At 36.5% G+C, this 19,106-nt stretch overlaps 2 protein-coding genes across 16 annotated transcripts in view; both read right to left on the minus strand.

The window, feature by feature from the left end:
- Window positions 1-333: 333 nt before the first annotated feature.
- On the minus strand, window positions 334-14,343 carry LOC127441878 (protein FAM131A-like). 2 transcript variants are annotated; one of them, XM_051699408.1, is made up of 5 exons: window positions 14,145-14,343; window positions 6,602-6,689; window positions 6,310-6,495; window positions 3,807-3,944; window positions 334-2,874 (listed from the first exon to the last, which is right to left on the minus strand). In XM_051699408.1, the coding sequence occupies exons 1-5, from the start codon at window positions 14,196-14,198 to the stop codon at window positions 2,402-2,404; spliced, it is 939 nt and encodes a 312-aa protein (XP_051555368.1). In that variant the 5' UTR covers window positions 14,199-14,343; the 3' UTR covers window positions 334-2,401. The 2 variants fall into 2 exon arrangements, with proteins under 2 accessions (XP_051555368.1, XP_051555367.1); XM_051699407.1 differs by lacking the exon at window positions 14,145-14,343 and adding an exon at window positions 9,993-10,822.
- A 2,013-nt stretch (window positions 14,344-16,356) lies between these two features.
- LOC127441870 (eukaryotic translation initiation factor 4 gamma 1-like) overlaps window positions 16,357-19,106 on the minus strand; it is a 45,332-nt gene continuing 42,582 nt past the window's right edge. For all 14 annotated transcript variants that reach the window (XM_051699378.1, XM_051699373.1, XM_051699372.1 and 11 more), the window contains one exon: window positions 16,357-17,763. In XM_051699378.1, the coding sequence (XP_051555338.1) occupies window positions 17,579-17,763 (185 nt within the window). In that variant the 3' untranslated portion in view covers window positions 16,357-17,578. The remainder of the gene's footprint in view (window positions 17,764-19,106) is intronic.

Below are 19,106 nucleotides of genomic sequence, written 5' to 3' on the forward strand. Positions count from 1 at the left end.
CCACAAATGTTGTCGATTGAGCTTAACTTGTACTGAACCTGAAATATTCCTTTAACAGTTAGTTTTGCTGGTGTAACTTTATGTAATCAGGTTGATTCAGACATGTTAAATAATAATATTTTTTGACTTGGTTCAAACCAGTTAATTTAGATGTTACAACATGAAACACATTTTTTTTATTATTTATTTTTTTAAGTGTAGTATCTGTATATTTAGGGTTTGCAGCAGATGTTACACTACAAAAAAAAAAAAAAAAATATATATATATATATTATTATTATTATTATTATTATTATTATTATTATTATTATTTTATTTTTTTTCGTTTTCCAGTAAAAATATCTAAACATCCCTAAAATACAATTTCCTCAAGATGCAAAATTGCATAAGTTTAAAACTTTCAGAGAATATATCTTGGATTATGTTTAGTTTTTTCTTGTTTTAAGCATAACACTAACAAAATGTAGTGAGGTTTATGTGTAAAACAAGAACACATTTGCCAAAGGGGCAATAAAAAAACCTAAAGATATATTCTCAGTCTTATTATCTACATAATTTTGCTTCTCAAGTAAATTCATTTTGTTTTAAGGATGTTTTACAAGAAAATTGTTTTTGGAATTTAACAATTGTTTTGAGCAATAATCAGTAGGCCTAATGATTCAGCAGTAAACATATGATGAATATACACATAACTTTAATGCAGTCATAATTCTCACATCTTGACCTCAGACATTTTCTGTCCAAACAATAAAAAAAATATATTTTGGGGAGGGATTCACATATTCACATTAATGACATCACCAGTCCATATTGAGGATAATGATGAAAGGTCAGGGATAGTTAGTCATGGACTTGCACTGCTCATCTTCATGCTTCGGCAACAAATGAATGCAATTCGAAAGGCATTGAACACATTCTTCCAGTCAACTTACTTTAATGTAGCTGCATCTCAAGGTCGTATAAACTAGTAGCTTCAAAAAACCTGTTCATACAGCAGCCAATCACATATAAAACATCGATTGAAGTGCAGACACGGAGGGAAAGAGAGAGAAAGATGAACATAAAGCAAGAAACATGACAGAGGATTCTCACTCAACTTCGTAATATACATCACACAGTGATCGTAATAACAGGCACATTCTATTCATAGTTACGACGCTCCATCATAGCAGTAAAGCTGCGCCTCAACTCTTCTGGAGCAAGCCGAGACACACAAGCACATTTCAGTGTGACATCTAAACCAAAACGAAATAAAGAAGTGGGTCTTTTTTTGTCCCTCGGGAAACCTGCAGTCCTGAAATGTTAACAACATTGCAAATTTACTATGAGCATTACGTCACTTTTGAACGGTCACAAAACAACGTTCCTCAAAGAGATATTCGAGTTTCTTAAGATTGGGAGACAGTCCTGATGTGTCGTCACTTATAACCGCGAGGCTGCTGAATCAACAGAGAGCGACGATAATGAGCATCACATCCGCCTTTACTGCGTAGTGCCATAGTGTCACTATCGTCTGTTTTTCTCTGGTTAATCGAGGAAACAGTACTGAGCTGTTTTCTTTGACTTTCACTTCAAATGAAGAACATTGAGATAAAGAGGAGGCAGGGACAGATTAAAGGGTTAGTTCACTCAAAAATGAAAGATTTGTCATTGTTTATTTACTCTCATGTCTTTCAAAAAATCACTTTCTTCTATGGAACACAAAATGAGAAGTTTAGCAGAATGCCTGAGCTGCTCAGACCGAAATGTAAAGGGAAAGTTCACCCAAAAATTGATTTATGTCACCATTATCTTACCTTCATGTCATTCCAAACCAGTCTGACTTTTTCTTCCGCAGAACACAAAAGGAGATGTTGGGCAGGATGACAGCCTCAGTCACCATTCTCTTTTCTTTTATGGCAAAATGTGCAATGGTGACTGAGGCTGTCAGTCTATAACATTTAGCCTAAAATCTCCTTTTGTTTAACACAGAAGTCAGTCAGTCATATGGGTTTAGATCAACACAAGGGTGAGTAAATGATGACTGAATTTTCATTTCTGGGCAAACTATCCCTTTTTAAGTCGTTATTCGCTGAAAATCTTGCCTTGAAAATCTTGCTTTAAAGTTGTGGTCACTATTCACTTTCATAATATTGAAAAGAGCAACTTGGACATTCTGCCATTAAAAACTCCTGTTGTTTTCTACAGAAAAAGGTAATAAAGAAAGTCCTTTGGTTTCAAAGCATACATGGTTTCATGTGAGTAAATGTTGACAGAAGTTTCATTTTTGGGTGAACTATCCATTTAAAAGGAAGGAGAAGTATAACAAGTCATTGTCTCTGAATGCAACAGACTGCACAAACACTTCACAGAAGAGTTGCTACAAAGGGACCATGACAAATGGGCGACAAAGAGCATAACGTCACTGCTTGGAACCTTCCTCCTGCTCTTCCTCCGCTTCATCCTCATCGAAAGACAAACCTCCAGAGGTATCAGAGATGCTTCTGCAGTGTCTGTCCCAGCAGATGACTTCCTGAAAGACGTTGTCCTCCCCTTCCTCCACCTCTCTTCCATCCTCCTCCTCCTCAGGTGAAAGGCCAGACTCAGAGTAGGAGGTGGAGTAGTAGCAGGAGTCTCCCTTGCTCCACAAAGGCCTGCGTTCTGGTTTGTGAATGGCATAAATGCCCCCATCTGCCTCCTCTCCTGAAAGTTGAACTTCTTCATCTCCCTGTGGCACTTCCTCTGAGATGATCAGGTCATCATGGTCAATCTGGGCTGAGCACGGTTCCTGCATACTCTGGTCGGTGTCTGATAGACGGAGTATGGATTGGCTTTCAGCATTGTCTGTCTCAGTCTGAATTGGCACTGGGCAGCTTTGATTGGACAATACAGCACCTGAGGGAGGAGCAAAGAGTAAGAACACCTAAAAACACAGATTGGAGGACAGAAATATGGAGACATGCAGAAAGAATAAATGATGGACAAATGGTCTTAAAAAAGGATCAAATAATGAGAATATGACAAGGAGTCAAGACAACTTGAAAACACAACAGATTAAAGCAGAGAAGAAAGAAGAGCGAAAGAAAGACAAAAGAAAATTACAAAATGGTTCATGTTCCTTAAACATGCATTCACGAGACGATTTAAAAACGAGCCGAAGTATGTAAAACATTTTTTCATTGTACTTTCTCCTATCCCAGCTTAGTATGCAGAGACAACTATAAGTAAGTCATTTCTAGGTTGATTTCCCAGAAAAGTGTAAACACCGTGCCTCGGTGGCACTTTTAAAACCAATGGCATCAGGAACTCTGTTTCAAAGCAATCTTTATTTTGTCTTGACAAAGTTATTCTACAAACTTGGTTTAGGGTATTTATTTTTTATTTTTTATTTTTTTAATCTCTAAACCTAGAACCACAATTTCTAACACTAACTCCTCCTAGAGCTTTCAAGCTAAATCTAAACTCTGTACAGACCTTGAGACTGTTCTAGAATAGTGTGCTATGTCTTTTCTAATTGATCGTACAATGGATGATCAAAAATTGGAAAAATCCCATACACATTAATTGACGGAACGTTAAAAGAGCCAATCAGTCTATTTATCTGGCTGTCTGACTTGTAAAACCTTCATGCATTTAAAACTATTTTAAACTTTTAGACAAGGCTTTGTCAAGAAAACATCAAAGTTGTCTCGACAAACTTTACCTATCTAGTCATTTTTGCAATTCAGATGGATGACGTTAGTGGTGCATAAATTACACACTTCAGCTTTAACAAAAGACAAAGATGTGCACAGTGACTTCTAAGGAGAAATGTAGCTCTCACTCACCTGAGCTCTGATTTGTGATGATTTGTTCATCATTGAGAGGAGGATTGTCTTCGAAAGACTCTTCATCCATATCCTCCTCATCTACAGAGGTCCAGGCACGGAGCTTTGCCTCTGCAATGGCAAACTGCTCAGCAACACCTAAAAACAGGAATTGTACCAAATAACATGAAGAAATTTAAGCACTCATAATATATTGGGACTTGCAACAATATAATATCTTTAAGCAGAGATGAGGCATATGTTTTCTGTTAAGGCTTTTGTTATTATTGTTCAAATCTGCAGTTGAGTGCAGTGTTGGGTAACGTAACATTACTTTTAAAAGTAACTCATTAGAATATTGCGTTACTCCTTAAAAAAACGTAATTAATTCAAAAGTAAATTTTTATGGAAAGTAAAGCATTACGTTACTTTGCCGTTATTTTTTCTCACAACATGGCAGCTGATATGAATAATGAAGAATAACCACTGTCTTACCTAAAGTCCAACACTTGAACCTGCATCATATGTCATCATGTGCTGTGCCCTTCGACAATGCCAGAGTCAACTTAAGATGTTTTTCAAAAGTCAGGATAAAATTCAGCTTAACATGTTCAAGGAATGTGTCTGATAATAAATATTTTTCACTTAAGTCATCTCAGTGCACGCTTGTTTTGAGTTGATCCACGGTGCGTACAGACGCCACTGGTTGATCGCATACAACTGCAAACGCGCACTTTGATACAACTTGAATGAAATCGTTTTTAATGCTACCAAAATGTCATAAAAACGGTTTGTTTCATGAATCAAACTACTTGTTTATTATAAAACAAAAATGTAGAATATTACGACATTTTGTCTGCGTACACAAACCACGTAGAACGTTGCTCAGAGCCACTGATCCAGAGTCAGATTTTCTCATTCCACTCTCCCAGTTACAGCGAGCTGTAACTCGGAGCAATTTGGCTGCATAAGGCAGTAAATTGAGCGAGTATTTCACCATGTGTATCATGTCGTGGCCAGTGGAAGACTAGTCTTATAATCCCTCTGCCTAGACGCGTTTACTGATTTTTTTTAATGCAGTGTGTATTAACACATGAATCAACCGTGTTTCACTCAACTGAATGCTGACCTCATTTTACGCTAAAACACGCAATTTTCCCAGCTTGTATAGCTGATGCTCATGCGCGTTAGCGAGTTGATTGACAGGCGATGTCTGTATCTACAAGGTAATTGGCTCTTTTACCGGCAAGGTGGGACTTCCTTTCTACATCCATTGACTGTTGGGTACTAGAGCTTCTTGATTGGGCATTCCAGTTTCTCCCATTAATTTAAATAGAAGTGACTCGTCTCTGCTAAATAGTCTCTGGCTTTACATTCTATAGAAATACAATGCCCATCATGCACTATGTCTCCTCCCTGAAGTTTGCACAATTTTACTCCTGATTTCTTGAAATACAGGGACAGTAGAGGTGTACAAAAGCAACGCATTACTTTATTTAAAAAGTAACTCCGATATTATGGTCTAAAATAAAAAAATATTGCATTAATTTACTCGTTACTCGAAAAAAGTAATCTGATTACATAACGCGCATTACTTGTACACTGGTTGAGAGCGTTGGGTTTTGATTTTGCTGTTTTAAATGCATAAGTGAATCAGCAGAGGCGATTTCTTTAAACCTAAGGCCACTCTAACTTAGAACCCAATTTACTGCAGTGTGGCAAATTGATGAAAGCTAAACATATAGCAGAGTATAAAAGCTGCCAGAAAAAGGAGGAGAGGAGAAGGCCCACAGTGGAGAGGCTAAGTTGACTGACACTTGAATGCATTATGGTATAATAATAATAATAATAATTATAATTATTATTATTAAACAAATATTTGCTTAATATTACTATAAATATAACAATAACAGCTATTATTATTATTTATTATTATTATATCTTAATCCAGTGATTAATGCATTATTATTAATACATTTCAATATAATAATAGTATTAGTAATAATAATTAAAATAAGTTAATATAAATAATAATAATAATAATACAATATTTGCTTGTCTAAAAAACCTTCAGCTGGCCCACAATGGAGTGGCTAACGTGACTGACACTTCATAAAATGCATTAAGGTATATTAATAATAATAATAATAATAATTATTATTATTATTATTGATAATAATAAACAAATATTTGCTTGTCTAAAAAGCCTTCAGCTGGCCCACAATGGAGAGGCTAAGGTGATTGGCACTTGATAAAATGCATTAAGGTATAATCATAATAAATATTATTAGTATTTTTTTATTAATAATAATAAACAAATATTTGCTTGTCTAAAAAGCTGATTAATACTGATCAAGTCAGCCCCATTGTGAAACCTGACCACACTGCACTCAGACTTTCAGAGCCAGAAGTATAATGAACATGTATAAACTATTTACCCTAGAGAGCTCTACAGCTCTCAAGAGTAAATATTGTCCGTTGATAGATTCACAGCTGTACTAACAGGGTGGAAGGAGACACCCACCTGCTGCGAACCGGGCCTCCTGCTCACCCTCGCTGAGATGGGAGTAGGAGTTAAAGTGGGACTGCAGTGTAGCAGATGGAGGGTCTAAGGGCTTAGACCAACCCTTCCACTCAATCAGATGAGCCACCCGCCCCTGAGCCATGGCTGTGGGTTTGGTCACATGATCCTTCACCACCTGTGAGATGCCTGTATGGTAGACGAAGAGGATGGTTAGAATGAATCCCAGTATATTGAGCTGTACAATGACTTAATGTTTTAAGCACATGTGTAAATACTTGGTTTAAATCCTTACCATTAAATGATGATCTGGCCAGAGCTGCAATTTCCTGGATGCTAAGGGCTTTTCTAGACTTGGGGAGCATATCAATAGGGTCATCAACCTGAGGAAGCAAGTTCAAAGACAAAAGGTTCTCCTTTTACACTGAAAATAAAAGCAATGTAGATATCATGTATTTAGTGGCCCCCAAAAGCATTTGGACGCTTAATTCACACTTAAAAATAGGAATTTAACAATTTAACAAAATTCAACAAAATATTTCAACAAAGTGATATGTACAAACAAACTTTTCAATGCACGAAAAAAAACAAAAAACATCTAAAACAACATATACAGGTGCATCTCAATAAATTAGAATGTCGTGGAAAAGTTCATTTATTTCAGTAATTCAACTCAAATTGTGAAACTCGTGTATTAAATAAATTCAGTGCACACAGACTGAAGTAGTTTAAGTCTTTGGTTCTTTTAATTGTGATGATTTTGGCTCACATTTAACAAAAACCCACCAATTCACCATCTCAAAAAATTAGAATACGGTGACATGCCAATCAGCTAATCAACTCAAAACACCTGCAAAGGTTTCCTGAGCCTTCAAAATGGTCTCTCAGTTTGGTTCACTAGGCTACACAATCATGGGGAAGACTGCTGATCTGACAGTTGTCCAGAAGACAATCATTGACACCCTTCACAAGGAGGGTAAGCCACAAACATTCATTGCCAAAGAAGCTGGCTGTTCACAGAGTGCTGTATCCAAGCATGTTAACAGAAAGTTGAGTGGAAGGAAAAAATGTGGAAGAAAAAGATGCACAACCAACCGAGAGAACCGCAGCCTTACGATTGTCAAGCAAAATCGATTCAAGAATTTGGGTGAACTTCACAAGGAATGGACTGAGGCTGGGGTCAAGGCATCAAGAGCCACCACACACAGACATGTCAAGGAATTTGGCTACAGTTGTCGTATTCCTCTTGTTAAGCCACTCCTGAACCACAGACAACGTCAGAGGCGTCTTACCTGGGCTAAGGAGAAGAAGAACTGGACTGTTGCACAGTGGTCCAAAGTCCTCTTTTCAGATGAGAGCAAGTTTTGTATTTCATTTGGAAACCAAGGTCCTAGAGTCTGGAGGAAGGGTGGAGAAGCTCATAGCCCAAGCTGCTTGAAGTCCAGTGTTAAGTTTCCACAGTCTGTGATGATTTGGGGTGCAATGTCATCTGCTGGTGTTGGTCCATTGTGTTTTTGAAAACCAAAGTCACTGCACCCGTTTACCAAGAAATTTTGGAGCACTTCATGCTTCCTTCTGCTGACCAGCTTTTTAAAGATGCTGATTTCATTTTCCAGCAGGATTTGGCACCTGCCCACACTGCCAAAAGCACCAAAAGTTGGTTAAATGACCATGGTGTTGGTGTGCTTGACTGGCCAGTAAACTCACCAGACCTGAACCCCATAGAGAATCTATGGGGTATTGTCAAGAGGAAAATGAGAAACAAGAGACCAAAAAATGCAGATGAGCTGAAGGCCACTGTCAAAGAAATCTGGGCTTCCATACCACCTCAGCAGTGCCACAAACTGATCACCTCCATGCCACGCCGAATTGAGGCAGTAATTAAAGCAAAAGGAGCCCCTACCAAGTATTGAGTACATATACAGTAAATGAACATACTTTCCAGAAGGCCAACAATTCACTAAAAATGTTTTTTTTATTGGTCTTATGATGTATTCTAATTTGTTGAGATAGTGAATTGGTGGGTTTTTGTTAAATGTGAGCTAAAATTATCACAATTAAAAGAACCAAAGACTTAAACTTCTTCAGTCTGTGTGCATTGAATTTATTTAATACACGAGTTTCACAATTTGAGTTGAATTACTGAAATAAATGAACTTTTCCACGACATTCTAATTTATTGAGATGCACCTGTATATTGCTCCCAGTCGTAATTACAACTTGAGGGGTCGTTCATGTGCAACTTCCCAGTGAGAAACTCGTATTTTCTATAATTCCGATAGCACATGAAGGCAGCATAACTCTACTAGGACACCAATGTGAACTTGATGAGAACTGACGTCATTCGTCCACTAAAAATTACCTTGGTATCATTGGTTAAAAGTATTTGAAAAATGACTGAGGAAAAAGAATTCAGTTCTCAGAAAATGTCATTTGTTTTCAGATGTATCTTAATTTGATATATTGTAATATAATGCAATTTCATACATTTGTCATGCATACATACATGCAATTTATTCTAAATTCATTAAATTTTAAGTGTGACTTAAGTGTCCAAAGGTGTCCAAAAACATTTTGGAACCACTGTACCTTTATAGGAGGAAATTAGCAGCAGTTCAAACTAGGGATGTGCCACGGTGGTCGACTAATTGACTAGTCGTCCAACAACTGACTAATCGATTAGTGCGGTCGACTACTAACATTAATATTTTTAGTGGTGCTGGTTTTAATGGGAGACGCATTTCACAAATTTACTGAGACGCCACTTCTTGGAGAGGGTTTTTGCGTGATTATAGCTTGCTGTGTTTAATAGTGATTAATAGTCAGCACAGTAAAACCCTCTGCAAGAAGTTTCATCATTTTAATGCTTTAAGTTTAGTACATTTATGCACTGCTGCTTTTACAGCCATCAAAGCGCTGCATCAACAGCACATTACAAGAAGATCACTGTCAGACGTTAAATCCTCTGCTGTGCGTAATGTGCCATATTTGTGAGGTCCTGTGGAGAGATTAAAGTTTTTTGCTGATACTGTCTGAAACTGCTTAAATAAATAGTTGCAGTAAAATATGTTTAAATTGCTTGATGTCATGAACTAGATGTGTACATTCAATATTAACTTTTGAGTGTGCAGCATGGATCGCCTGAGACTCCCAAGCTCTCTGTTTACATTGAAGCGCATCATTCTGCGTTCAGGATACGCATAAGTGGTTTTGTGTCGCTCTGTATTGAAGACTTATTTTTTAAACTTTTTTTAGGCCTACTTCTATGATAGTTTTGTGCAATAAGATGTTATAGTTATTTAGCCTATTTATTTGTTGCATAACCGTTAGTTACCATGTTGAAATGCTGCACTTAGCGTCCATCCATCCCTCTGAAACCCATCTGATTGGTGTTACGTGATCATAATGGAGCCTATATTATACTTTATTATCCTTAACACCGATTAGTCAATCAAACAACTGATCGACTAGTTGATTATGAAAATTGGTAGTTTTGCACATCACTAGTTCAAACATTAGTTTTAGTCATTTCTTTTTAATCAACCACTACTGCACAAATGATGACAACAAATTGGCACTCTACATCAGAAAGTCCAGTGATTCAGTCAACTGTAGAACTTGGCAAAACAACCAGGACAAAGAGCTCAATATGAACTTGATGTCCTAACACCAATTACTTTTCTTACCTTATGACATCTCCTGACAGGGCTCTCTGGCTGTATGACTGGACACATTATGAAGGTTGAGACTTCCATCTAAGCGAGTACCAATCTACAAGACCTCCACATGAAAGTAAAGGCTATAAAGCCAGTGACAGCTCAAGCTCCACCTCAGAAACAGATGTCAAATCCACCAATTAACCAGGTGACAATTCGCTTGCACTGGTAAGATGAGGATGTCCAAGCATATGGTGGAGATACTGGCTGCTTAATTGGTTCAGTGAGCGATCTCTCACTCAGATGGCATTAATAATCAAAGCAGCTTATGGCTCAGACATATTTGGCAAATCAAGGCTGTAGTCCTGTGGCTTGTTAATTTGCAAACAGCATTCGCAGCCATGTCAGATAATATTAGCCCGCAGTCCTCAACATGATAAGAAGTCTAGCCACAGCTGGGGGCTGGTGACCTCTGGCATTTCACATTAATGGGTAACATGATGATCAAAATCTGAATTGACAAGTGACATTCTTCAGTTTAAAAAGAGAACTGATATGGATATTTGTGCTCCTTGTACTGCATACTTTTCAGAAACACAGATTCAGTTTCTATTTTCAATTGATGAGGCAGTGTAAAGGATTTGTAAACCACAAAAACATAAGTAGGCCACTATGTCAAAAATATCATGGTATTTCAGTTATATTAACTCCAGGTGGTTCTGATAAGCACGTGTGCTTAAGTACTTAAGTTAGATTGCCCTTTAAAGCTCATAAGAGAAAGCTGCTACTGAAGAAGATTGCAGAGACACCAGCTGCCAGCCATCTTTGAGGTATGTGGGTCAAATATTTCTGCCTGATTTGAGGTTGGCTGCCACGGCAAAGAAGAAAGGAGAGACAGACATGGGCCAGAGTGATTGCAATGAGGTCAAACATCAGAAGACATTTGCAAGAAGTGATGCTTTTAAGAAATTATTATAAATGTTTAAAAAAATCTGACTGTAATTTGCTCAAAAAAGCTGAACATGACCCAAAGCTAAAGAACAATTCTCTGAATGTTAATTAATTCAAGCTTAAGCTCTTGGCAGATGTTCATTATTAAACCTGCAGAGTTTTACAACCCTTACAAAAAAGAAACATTAGTGGAATCAGTAATGGTACAGTGATGGTCACAGGGTAACACTTTCTATGAAGCCCATATTTATACTGCATTGTAAAGACATTATAAATGTGTTCATAATGTCTCATAATAAGCTGTATGTTAAAACTTCTCATAAATACTTATAACTACAGTTAAAATACATTAAAATACTTAGCCTAGTCATAGTTATAGGTACACTAATACTAATAGTTATCTCAAATAAAAATAAAAATAAAATTGAGTTAAGCTTATTTTTTACTATTCTTACTAGTTGTAATTAAGTTATCATTACTCTCTAAACCCTAAAGTTGTAATTAATAAAAACATTTAAGTGGTACTAATTAAACAGGACTTGAAATGCCACATTTTGGAATCATAACTCAAATATTTATGTTCTTTAAATTTTGGCTTTGAGTACTACTAACTCAAAATGATCAAGTACAAAATTGTGGCTGTGTGGAATATCCATAACCCCTTGTGCTTGAATAAATGATGTATGTTTGGTCAAAACAAGGGAACTTAAATAGAAAAATAATAATTGATATTTAAATGTATATAGTTTTAATTCTTATGACTATTGTTGTTGTTTTGTTGTAGCTGGTTGGTAGTTGTGTAAAGTCACCATTAGGGTGATTAGTGTTACCTCTGGTGGAATTGGAGCCTGTTAAATTTAAGCCATTCGTCTCTACATAAAATGGTACTTTACAAAAATGGTACTTTGCACTAAGAAGTACTGAGGAGAATGTAACCGAGATTCCAGTCATAAATCCCTCAATTCAACTCAATTTAAATAATTAAATAAAAACAATGATTCTTTAATCACAGACAAGTTAAGTTTACTTGAAATTAGTTAACGTTTCTTAAAAATATTAAGTTGAGCCAAATAAGTATGCTTGCTTAGAAAAAGCATGCATGCCTTAAAAATTCTAAGTAAGGTCAACTACTTAGATTTTAAAGTGTATAATACATTATAACACAATCAACATCCAATTTTATCAGCAGAAGTTGTAATATATATAAGGTATTGTATAAGTGCTGTCATGCAAAAGCAGCGTAGTGTAAACAGTCATAAGGATTTATGCACCGTGATGACATACCATTATTGGCCTGTTTTAAGTAAAGTTACACAAGCAATGTCATATAATCAACCATAACGTTAACTTGTAACATACAAAACATTACAAGTCAAGCTTATAATGAAAGTTATATAAAAATGCACAAAATGCAATACATTTTGAGACATTAAGATAGTTCCCATGTAATTTTGCCCAACAGGGTTTAATTTAAGTGGAACATAGGCAACAGGCCTAATGAAAATATAGATTGCAGCTTGCAAATATATTTTACAAGCTTGACTTGTAATGCCTTAAAACTTTTTAATAATATATTATGGATGTTTATAAAAATATATTGCTTTCATCACTTTACTTAAAGAATTCCTAATACAGTATATATATATGATACAAAAATGTCTAAAACACGATAACTTCTGCATATAAAATCGTATGCATGTATGCACTATAATATGCATTCTATTTAAGGTATAACTATGAATAGGCAAGTTTTATAATGTATTATAATTGTGGTTACAATTATTTATAAGGTGTATTATGAGACATATACAAATGCATTATAATGTCTTTACAATGCATTATAAATAAAGGCTTCACAGAACGTGTTAGCATAAATATAAAGTAAATCATATAAAACGATTTTTTCACATTATTGTAAAGAGGATATCAATGACCATATTTTTTGCATTGCGGTAATGAGAACTGGGGAAGGTAAAATGTGCTTAACTATCAGAAAAACAATGTCACTACGTAAAAAAATATATCAATGGTCTTTTAAATAGATTGCAAAATATAATTTTATTATTTGCTGCTTCTGATTTTGGAGTAAAATAGAACCAGGATATTTTCTTGACCACCTATTTGTATTCAATTGAAAATGGATTCAAATTGATTTGTATAGAATTCAGATACCAATGTTTTAGAGTGTACTCAAAGGTGCTTTAAAAACTACCATAGTACTACTATACATGTCCAACAAAATTAAATAAATAAATAAATAAATAAAACAGTGCTGTTTAGGACAGATAACTCCAGCTGTATTTGTGTTCAACTGAAATGGTAATAAAAACGTATTAGTAGCTACACAATCAGAGTGAAGAGGTTAGGACATACAATTGAAGTCACTATAAATAGGAGCAATCAATTAACCTTATGAAAATCTATCACTTGCAGCTTTGTGCCCAGTTTCATCAAAGCAAAATGATGCAGTGTCTCTCGCACAGTGTGGCTGTACAAAATAAATATATAAACATAATTAGCCTTGTAAGGTCAAACGCATTTAAGCAATCGCAACAGAAAATTACGTTGCAGTGAAGGAAATGGCATCTAAAATAGGCCGAGCGCGTGCCACCTGAGCTCAATTCATGGAAAGCAACACAATGCAGTTAACTCAATGGACGGACCGGTCGTTATAGCAACAGGTAACCCGTGAACCATCTGTCCCTGAGCATCATTAATTCCCATTGACCATGCACAACACGCAGCCACAAGTCTGTATCTGAGCTACACTGCTTTGTCGTGGTGCGGGTGCATCGATTGTACACTATTCCACTCCTCGTCATACATACCTCGTGTCCTTTCATACAGAACCAGTGGACTGAAATATCCAAACATCTGTTTTAAGCAGCTCGTGACGAGATAAAAGTGACACCACGCGCCACAGATAAGTGGATGTGTTTCGAGGCTATTGATGGTTATAAGGTGATGGATCAGGCCCTGAAAGATGAAGTGAGGGTGACACGGCAGGACACGAGATCCAAAGTATACTGACTGACGAGCTGATCGTTTTCATAAACAACAGTACAGCAACAGCGCGTTTGTGTCCTAGCAACAGGCGACCGCTGTGATTATTATTATTATGGCCTATTGCGCTCTGAACAACACCACCACAATAACACATGCATTAACATTCACCAAAAGCATGAACATTGATGCTGCAGGCGCGAATCGCTGCGCAGGGTGCACACGTACCTTTAGATTTAGTTGGGGTAAAGCTGTCAAAAGCATTGCACATGGATACAGCATTAGTGTTGATGCTGAAGAGAAAAATCCCGAAGCCGTCTTCGGCAGTGAATAACCGGCCGACACCTTTTCTTAAGCATCAGAGACAGAAGGGCAGAAATGAGTCCTCCTGTTAAGCCACGAAACACATCGTCCCCGCCGCACCGTGTGTCTCTGACAGCGTCATCCCACCTGTAACGCGCGCGCTCTTAAAGATATACGAGTCTCGTTCACGCGAACAGAGTCGGTGCGATAAGCGCGACTAAAACGAGATCGACTTGTTTTTCCTCAACGCATTTTCATTCTATAAATCTGTCCGCTTGTTTACCGTTAGTGACCCCGCAACATATTCTCTGAACAAACGGTTGTCTCCATATCTAGAGTATTTTTGTGTCTCAGACAGGCATTAAAACCACTTTAACATTTCAAGGTCGAGAAGCTATGGTACAAACACAGTGTGGTTCCAGTCAGACAGCGGAAAATAAATAATCTTTCATTCAGAGCCAGTCAGAAGCCATAACTGCAGATGTGCATGTGATACATGGAAAACATGAGTAAGAAAGTAATGTCTCAAGGGTGAACTGCGGTTTAAAATAACTTGTTAGAGGACCTCTGTCTGTCTGCTGTGTCTCAATTCACAATTTGTCCTTAACCACAAGTTTAATGACACTGGTTAAAAGAATATTACATATAATAACGTGGGAAGTAGTAACACATTAAAGGAATATTTCGGTTCCAATACAAGTTAAGCTCAACTGACATCATTTGTGGCATAATGTCGATTACACAAAAAAATTGATTTCGACTCATCCCTCCTTTTCTTAAAAAAAAAAAAAAAAAAAAAAAAAAAAACAAAGCAAAAATCGAGTTACAGTGAGGCACTTACAATGGAAGTTAATGGGGCCAACCTTTGATGGGTTTAAAGACAGAAATGTGAAGCTTAAAATAAAAAAAAATAAAAAAAGCACTTACATTAATTCTTCTGTTAAAACGTATATATTAAGTTGTTTAAATAATTTTTAGTCATTTTAGGTTGACGTGTCATCGTCATGGCAACGAAGTTGTAAAATTGGCTATAACTTTACCCAGAAAAGGTTAGTAAGCCATTTTATGACACTAAAATAATGTCATAATGCATATTGTTTACATCTTGTGGCTATACTTTTAAAACAGCGAGTATTTTACCATTTGCGGATTGGCCCCATTCACTTCCATTGTCTGGCTGGAACCCAGATTTTTTATCTTTTATTTTTATAAAAAGCAGGGGCAAGTCAAAACATTTTTGTGGTAATCATTACTATGCCACAAACACTGTCAGATGAGCTTAACTCGTATTGAACCCCGAGTATTCCTTTAACACTTTTTCCAGATAAATATTAACGGTGCACTCAAGTCATTTTTCCTCATTAAAAAAAGTTAAACCTCATCTCTTTAAGACATGAATTGTAATTTTGCAATATAAATGGGAAATCATGAGCACTCACATTAAAATGAAGACTCCAGTCATATCAGTAACCTTATAAAAGCTGTTTTATTCTACATGGAGAGGGTCCTCACATGGAGGCCGCCATGTTAGAATCACATGACCAGTCGAATACTAACTCCCTTAATCTCAGTAAACTTCCTGTTATTTGACACTTTCACTCACTGACTGAAGTGATCATGGTTGACTGTGAAAACTATATTTTCTACAATGGCATCTGAAACTGAAAACTATTGATTTTAAATGATGCTGCATCCAGGCCACTAGGTGTCAGTGTAAGTCCAAGATGACACAAAGACAAAAGTTACTGAGTGCACCTTTAAACTCAAATGTACAGCAAATAACCTAGATTTTTGAAGTAGTATTTTTTTATTGATGACTAACTTAAACTACATATTATGATATGATAAAAGCAGCTACAGAATCTGTTTATATTGGCTTATGTTTACAAATGTAAACACTGTCACGTCATTTAACATTAACATTCATAACATAATTATTTTCCTTCTGTCCACCAAGGAAAGCATTACTGCTGCAATTGTGTATTATGGCAGTACATCTCTGTCAGCTTCATTTTTTTAAATATGTATGGCGCCCTCTTTTGGTAGGAAAGCTAACTACAGCGTAAAAAGCACTTGGGTGCAGTTCACCAAATTGCCACAGTGGTCTGCCCCCAGATTTCACATCCTTCAAGCAAACTCTTAGCAACTTAATAGTCTTTTATTATTTGCAATGTTTCCAGTCTGATGCGAAAGCATTAATTCCTTAAATAATAAAGAGAGCAAAAAATATTTACACATCTTTTTCAATAAAACTATTCAATGGATCATTGTAAGCACCTCTTACCATCTGGAAGAAAACAAACCTTAAATACAGGGAAAATGCCATTTCAGTTGGAAAACAATAAATGGCATAACATCAGATTTTTTAACTTTTAATGTCTGAAAATAAAACAAAAACAAGAAAACATCTATATATATGTACAGAATGCTCCTGAAATGTGTTTCCACTTTGCAAGTAGAAAAGGCTTTAGGATCATTACTGTCATTTCATCAAGTTGATTTTTCTATATGCTTCAAGTTTTAATGATTTCTCTTAAAATCCACTGCAGGCTTGCTCAAGCAGGGCTTTCATGAAGACCCTGATCAGTTCTTCAGGAGAGGTAAGATGCAAAAGTTTGGGGTAGGAGGCAGGACACGGATGGCTTAGTTAGGAAGCATGTTGGACCCCCCTACCCCCTCCTCTTCCAGCAGCACGAAAGGTCAAAGTCCATCCAGCATCATCCTGAAATTCAACAGGTCCACCCTTTACTAGACTATACAGGAAGCAAAAAAGGGGAAATACAAACGCTACTCAAATTTCATCCATCACTTTGAGAAGTCAGCAAATACTACGCTCATATACCTTTATCTTTGTGGATTTAAAAACATGAATCCTCTCGCACTCACACAAAAGAGAATGAAATCCTTAAGTAAGAGCTCCACGTTTGATCTGACGTTACAAACCTAAAGGGCATGATCACCATCATACCCTCTACACAAAATATATGACACCATATCTGGTCTGTCATATCACGTTGCATATAAATCCATATTAACATGAAAGAGCAGCGTTGGTTTGTACGGTTTTCAATTTCTCAAAATATAAATGACGATGAATTGTTAACACGTTCAAGCAGTCCTGCAGAATTTTTTTTTTTTTTTTACATTTTATTTTGTTTTCGGTGGACATTAGCCACAAGAGATATAGAGAGCAAAAGAAATGACTGAGAAATGATTGTAGTTTGTATTCATCAAGAGCCACCCTGCATAGATCAGATTGGCATTATGAGGATCAACTTCAACTTGGATGTCAGATATCCTCTCATTAGTCCCGGGCACTGGTTCCTCTCCAGCGCTATGTGGGCCGCCTCAGTCCAGGATTAGCTGTTGTTGTCAGACTCGTCCTCTGCCTCCCGTAACCAGGTGAAGAAGGCAGTGACGGACTTCAGGGCCACACCCTTCCCTAGCTGCTCAGCCGGGTCTTTACTCGACTCCCATTTGTAGAAGGTCTCCTCTTTAATCACGTCCTCATCATACAGGGCATCGAAGAACATGCGCAGTAAATCTAGGTGAGAGAAAGACAAATTACTCAGCTTTACCTTCAATAATAGAGGTTTTAATGTAGAGGAAGAAATGTTTCCATATCCTTTGACCAATTATTTTCCATGATTTCACTTACAAATTGTAATTTCAAGAAGATGAAACAGTTTAGAAACTGAGCATAACAAGACAAATTTATTGTGAATCTGACATCTACTTATTATGGTATAGTGAAGTGTCAGTGGACGCACACTTCAGAATCTCGCCAGATATAGCAGGTCATCCAGGTATTTCTTGCCTACTGTTTTATGAATACTGGGCAATTCCACAGAAATGTCAACCATTCCAAGGAAAAATAAAAACCCCTTTTAAATAGTTCGTTTAGGTCTATACTTCACCGTATTTCAGTGCTATAATGAAATTCTTTAGGAAACTGCATTGTTTATCCAACTCTTATGAGTACACCATTTGTAAAACAACATTTTCAACCAGCCATATTTGATGGTTGTAAAATAGGGATCAAAGGACTCTTTATTTCCACTTTAACAATAATCAATTTCCAGAAAGAGAAGGAAATATCTGAGAAATATATACAATTTGTCATAACAGCACTTTTTAAAATAATAGATTGGCATTTAAGTGCCACGTCACGTCTGTAACATTTTAGAGGAAAAGTTTATATTACTCAAACTATATTCACTCAAACAATATTCATTCGAATAATACTTTATGTATAAAGCTAAATGTGTTACGGACACTTCATATCAAATCATGTGGATATCAATGAGAGAATCAAACATCCACCACTCTTTTCTTTTACCATGATGATTCAGATAGATTGCTGATGATTGCTTTGGTCAGTGATGTGTTTCAAGCTTTCTGCACTTATAGCCAACATTTGAGAAGGGATCATTTTGACAAAATTTGCGATTTGAATATGAAAAACATCTAACATTGCTGCTGAGAGGGCGCCACTCACTTGCGCAGTGCTGACAGAAACGGTAAATGCAGACTATATTTCAAAGCACAGCCCTTTGCAGTTTAGTAATCGTGCAAGGTCATATGCCAAATTCCTCATGAGGTCTTGATGGATATGATGGATGTCATACCAATGTATCAGTGGTCAAATTCAGCATGTTTCAAAGCATTTTGGATGGTTTTGTGGCTATTATTATTTCTGGATTTTGCATTTCAATTCACATGATTTTTACAAAGAGTGGTCTCCCAAAGACTTGTCCATTTGTCACGTCCATAGTGTGAGTTCATTTCCCGATCTAAACTGGACAAAACAAACATGTCTACACTGAAAATTTCTGATGTCTTGACTGTCTACAGGGGTCTATGATTATACAATAGGTTCCCTATACT

This window comes from Myxocyprinus asiaticus, chromosome 6, assembly GCF_019703515.2.
Source record: "Myxocyprinus asiaticus isolate MX2 ecotype Aquarium Trade chromosome 6, UBuf_Myxa_2, whole genome shotgun sequence".
Classification (NCBI taxonomy): domain Eukaryota; kingdom Metazoa; phylum Chordata; class Actinopteri; order Cypriniformes; family Catostomidae; genus Myxocyprinus; species Myxocyprinus asiaticus.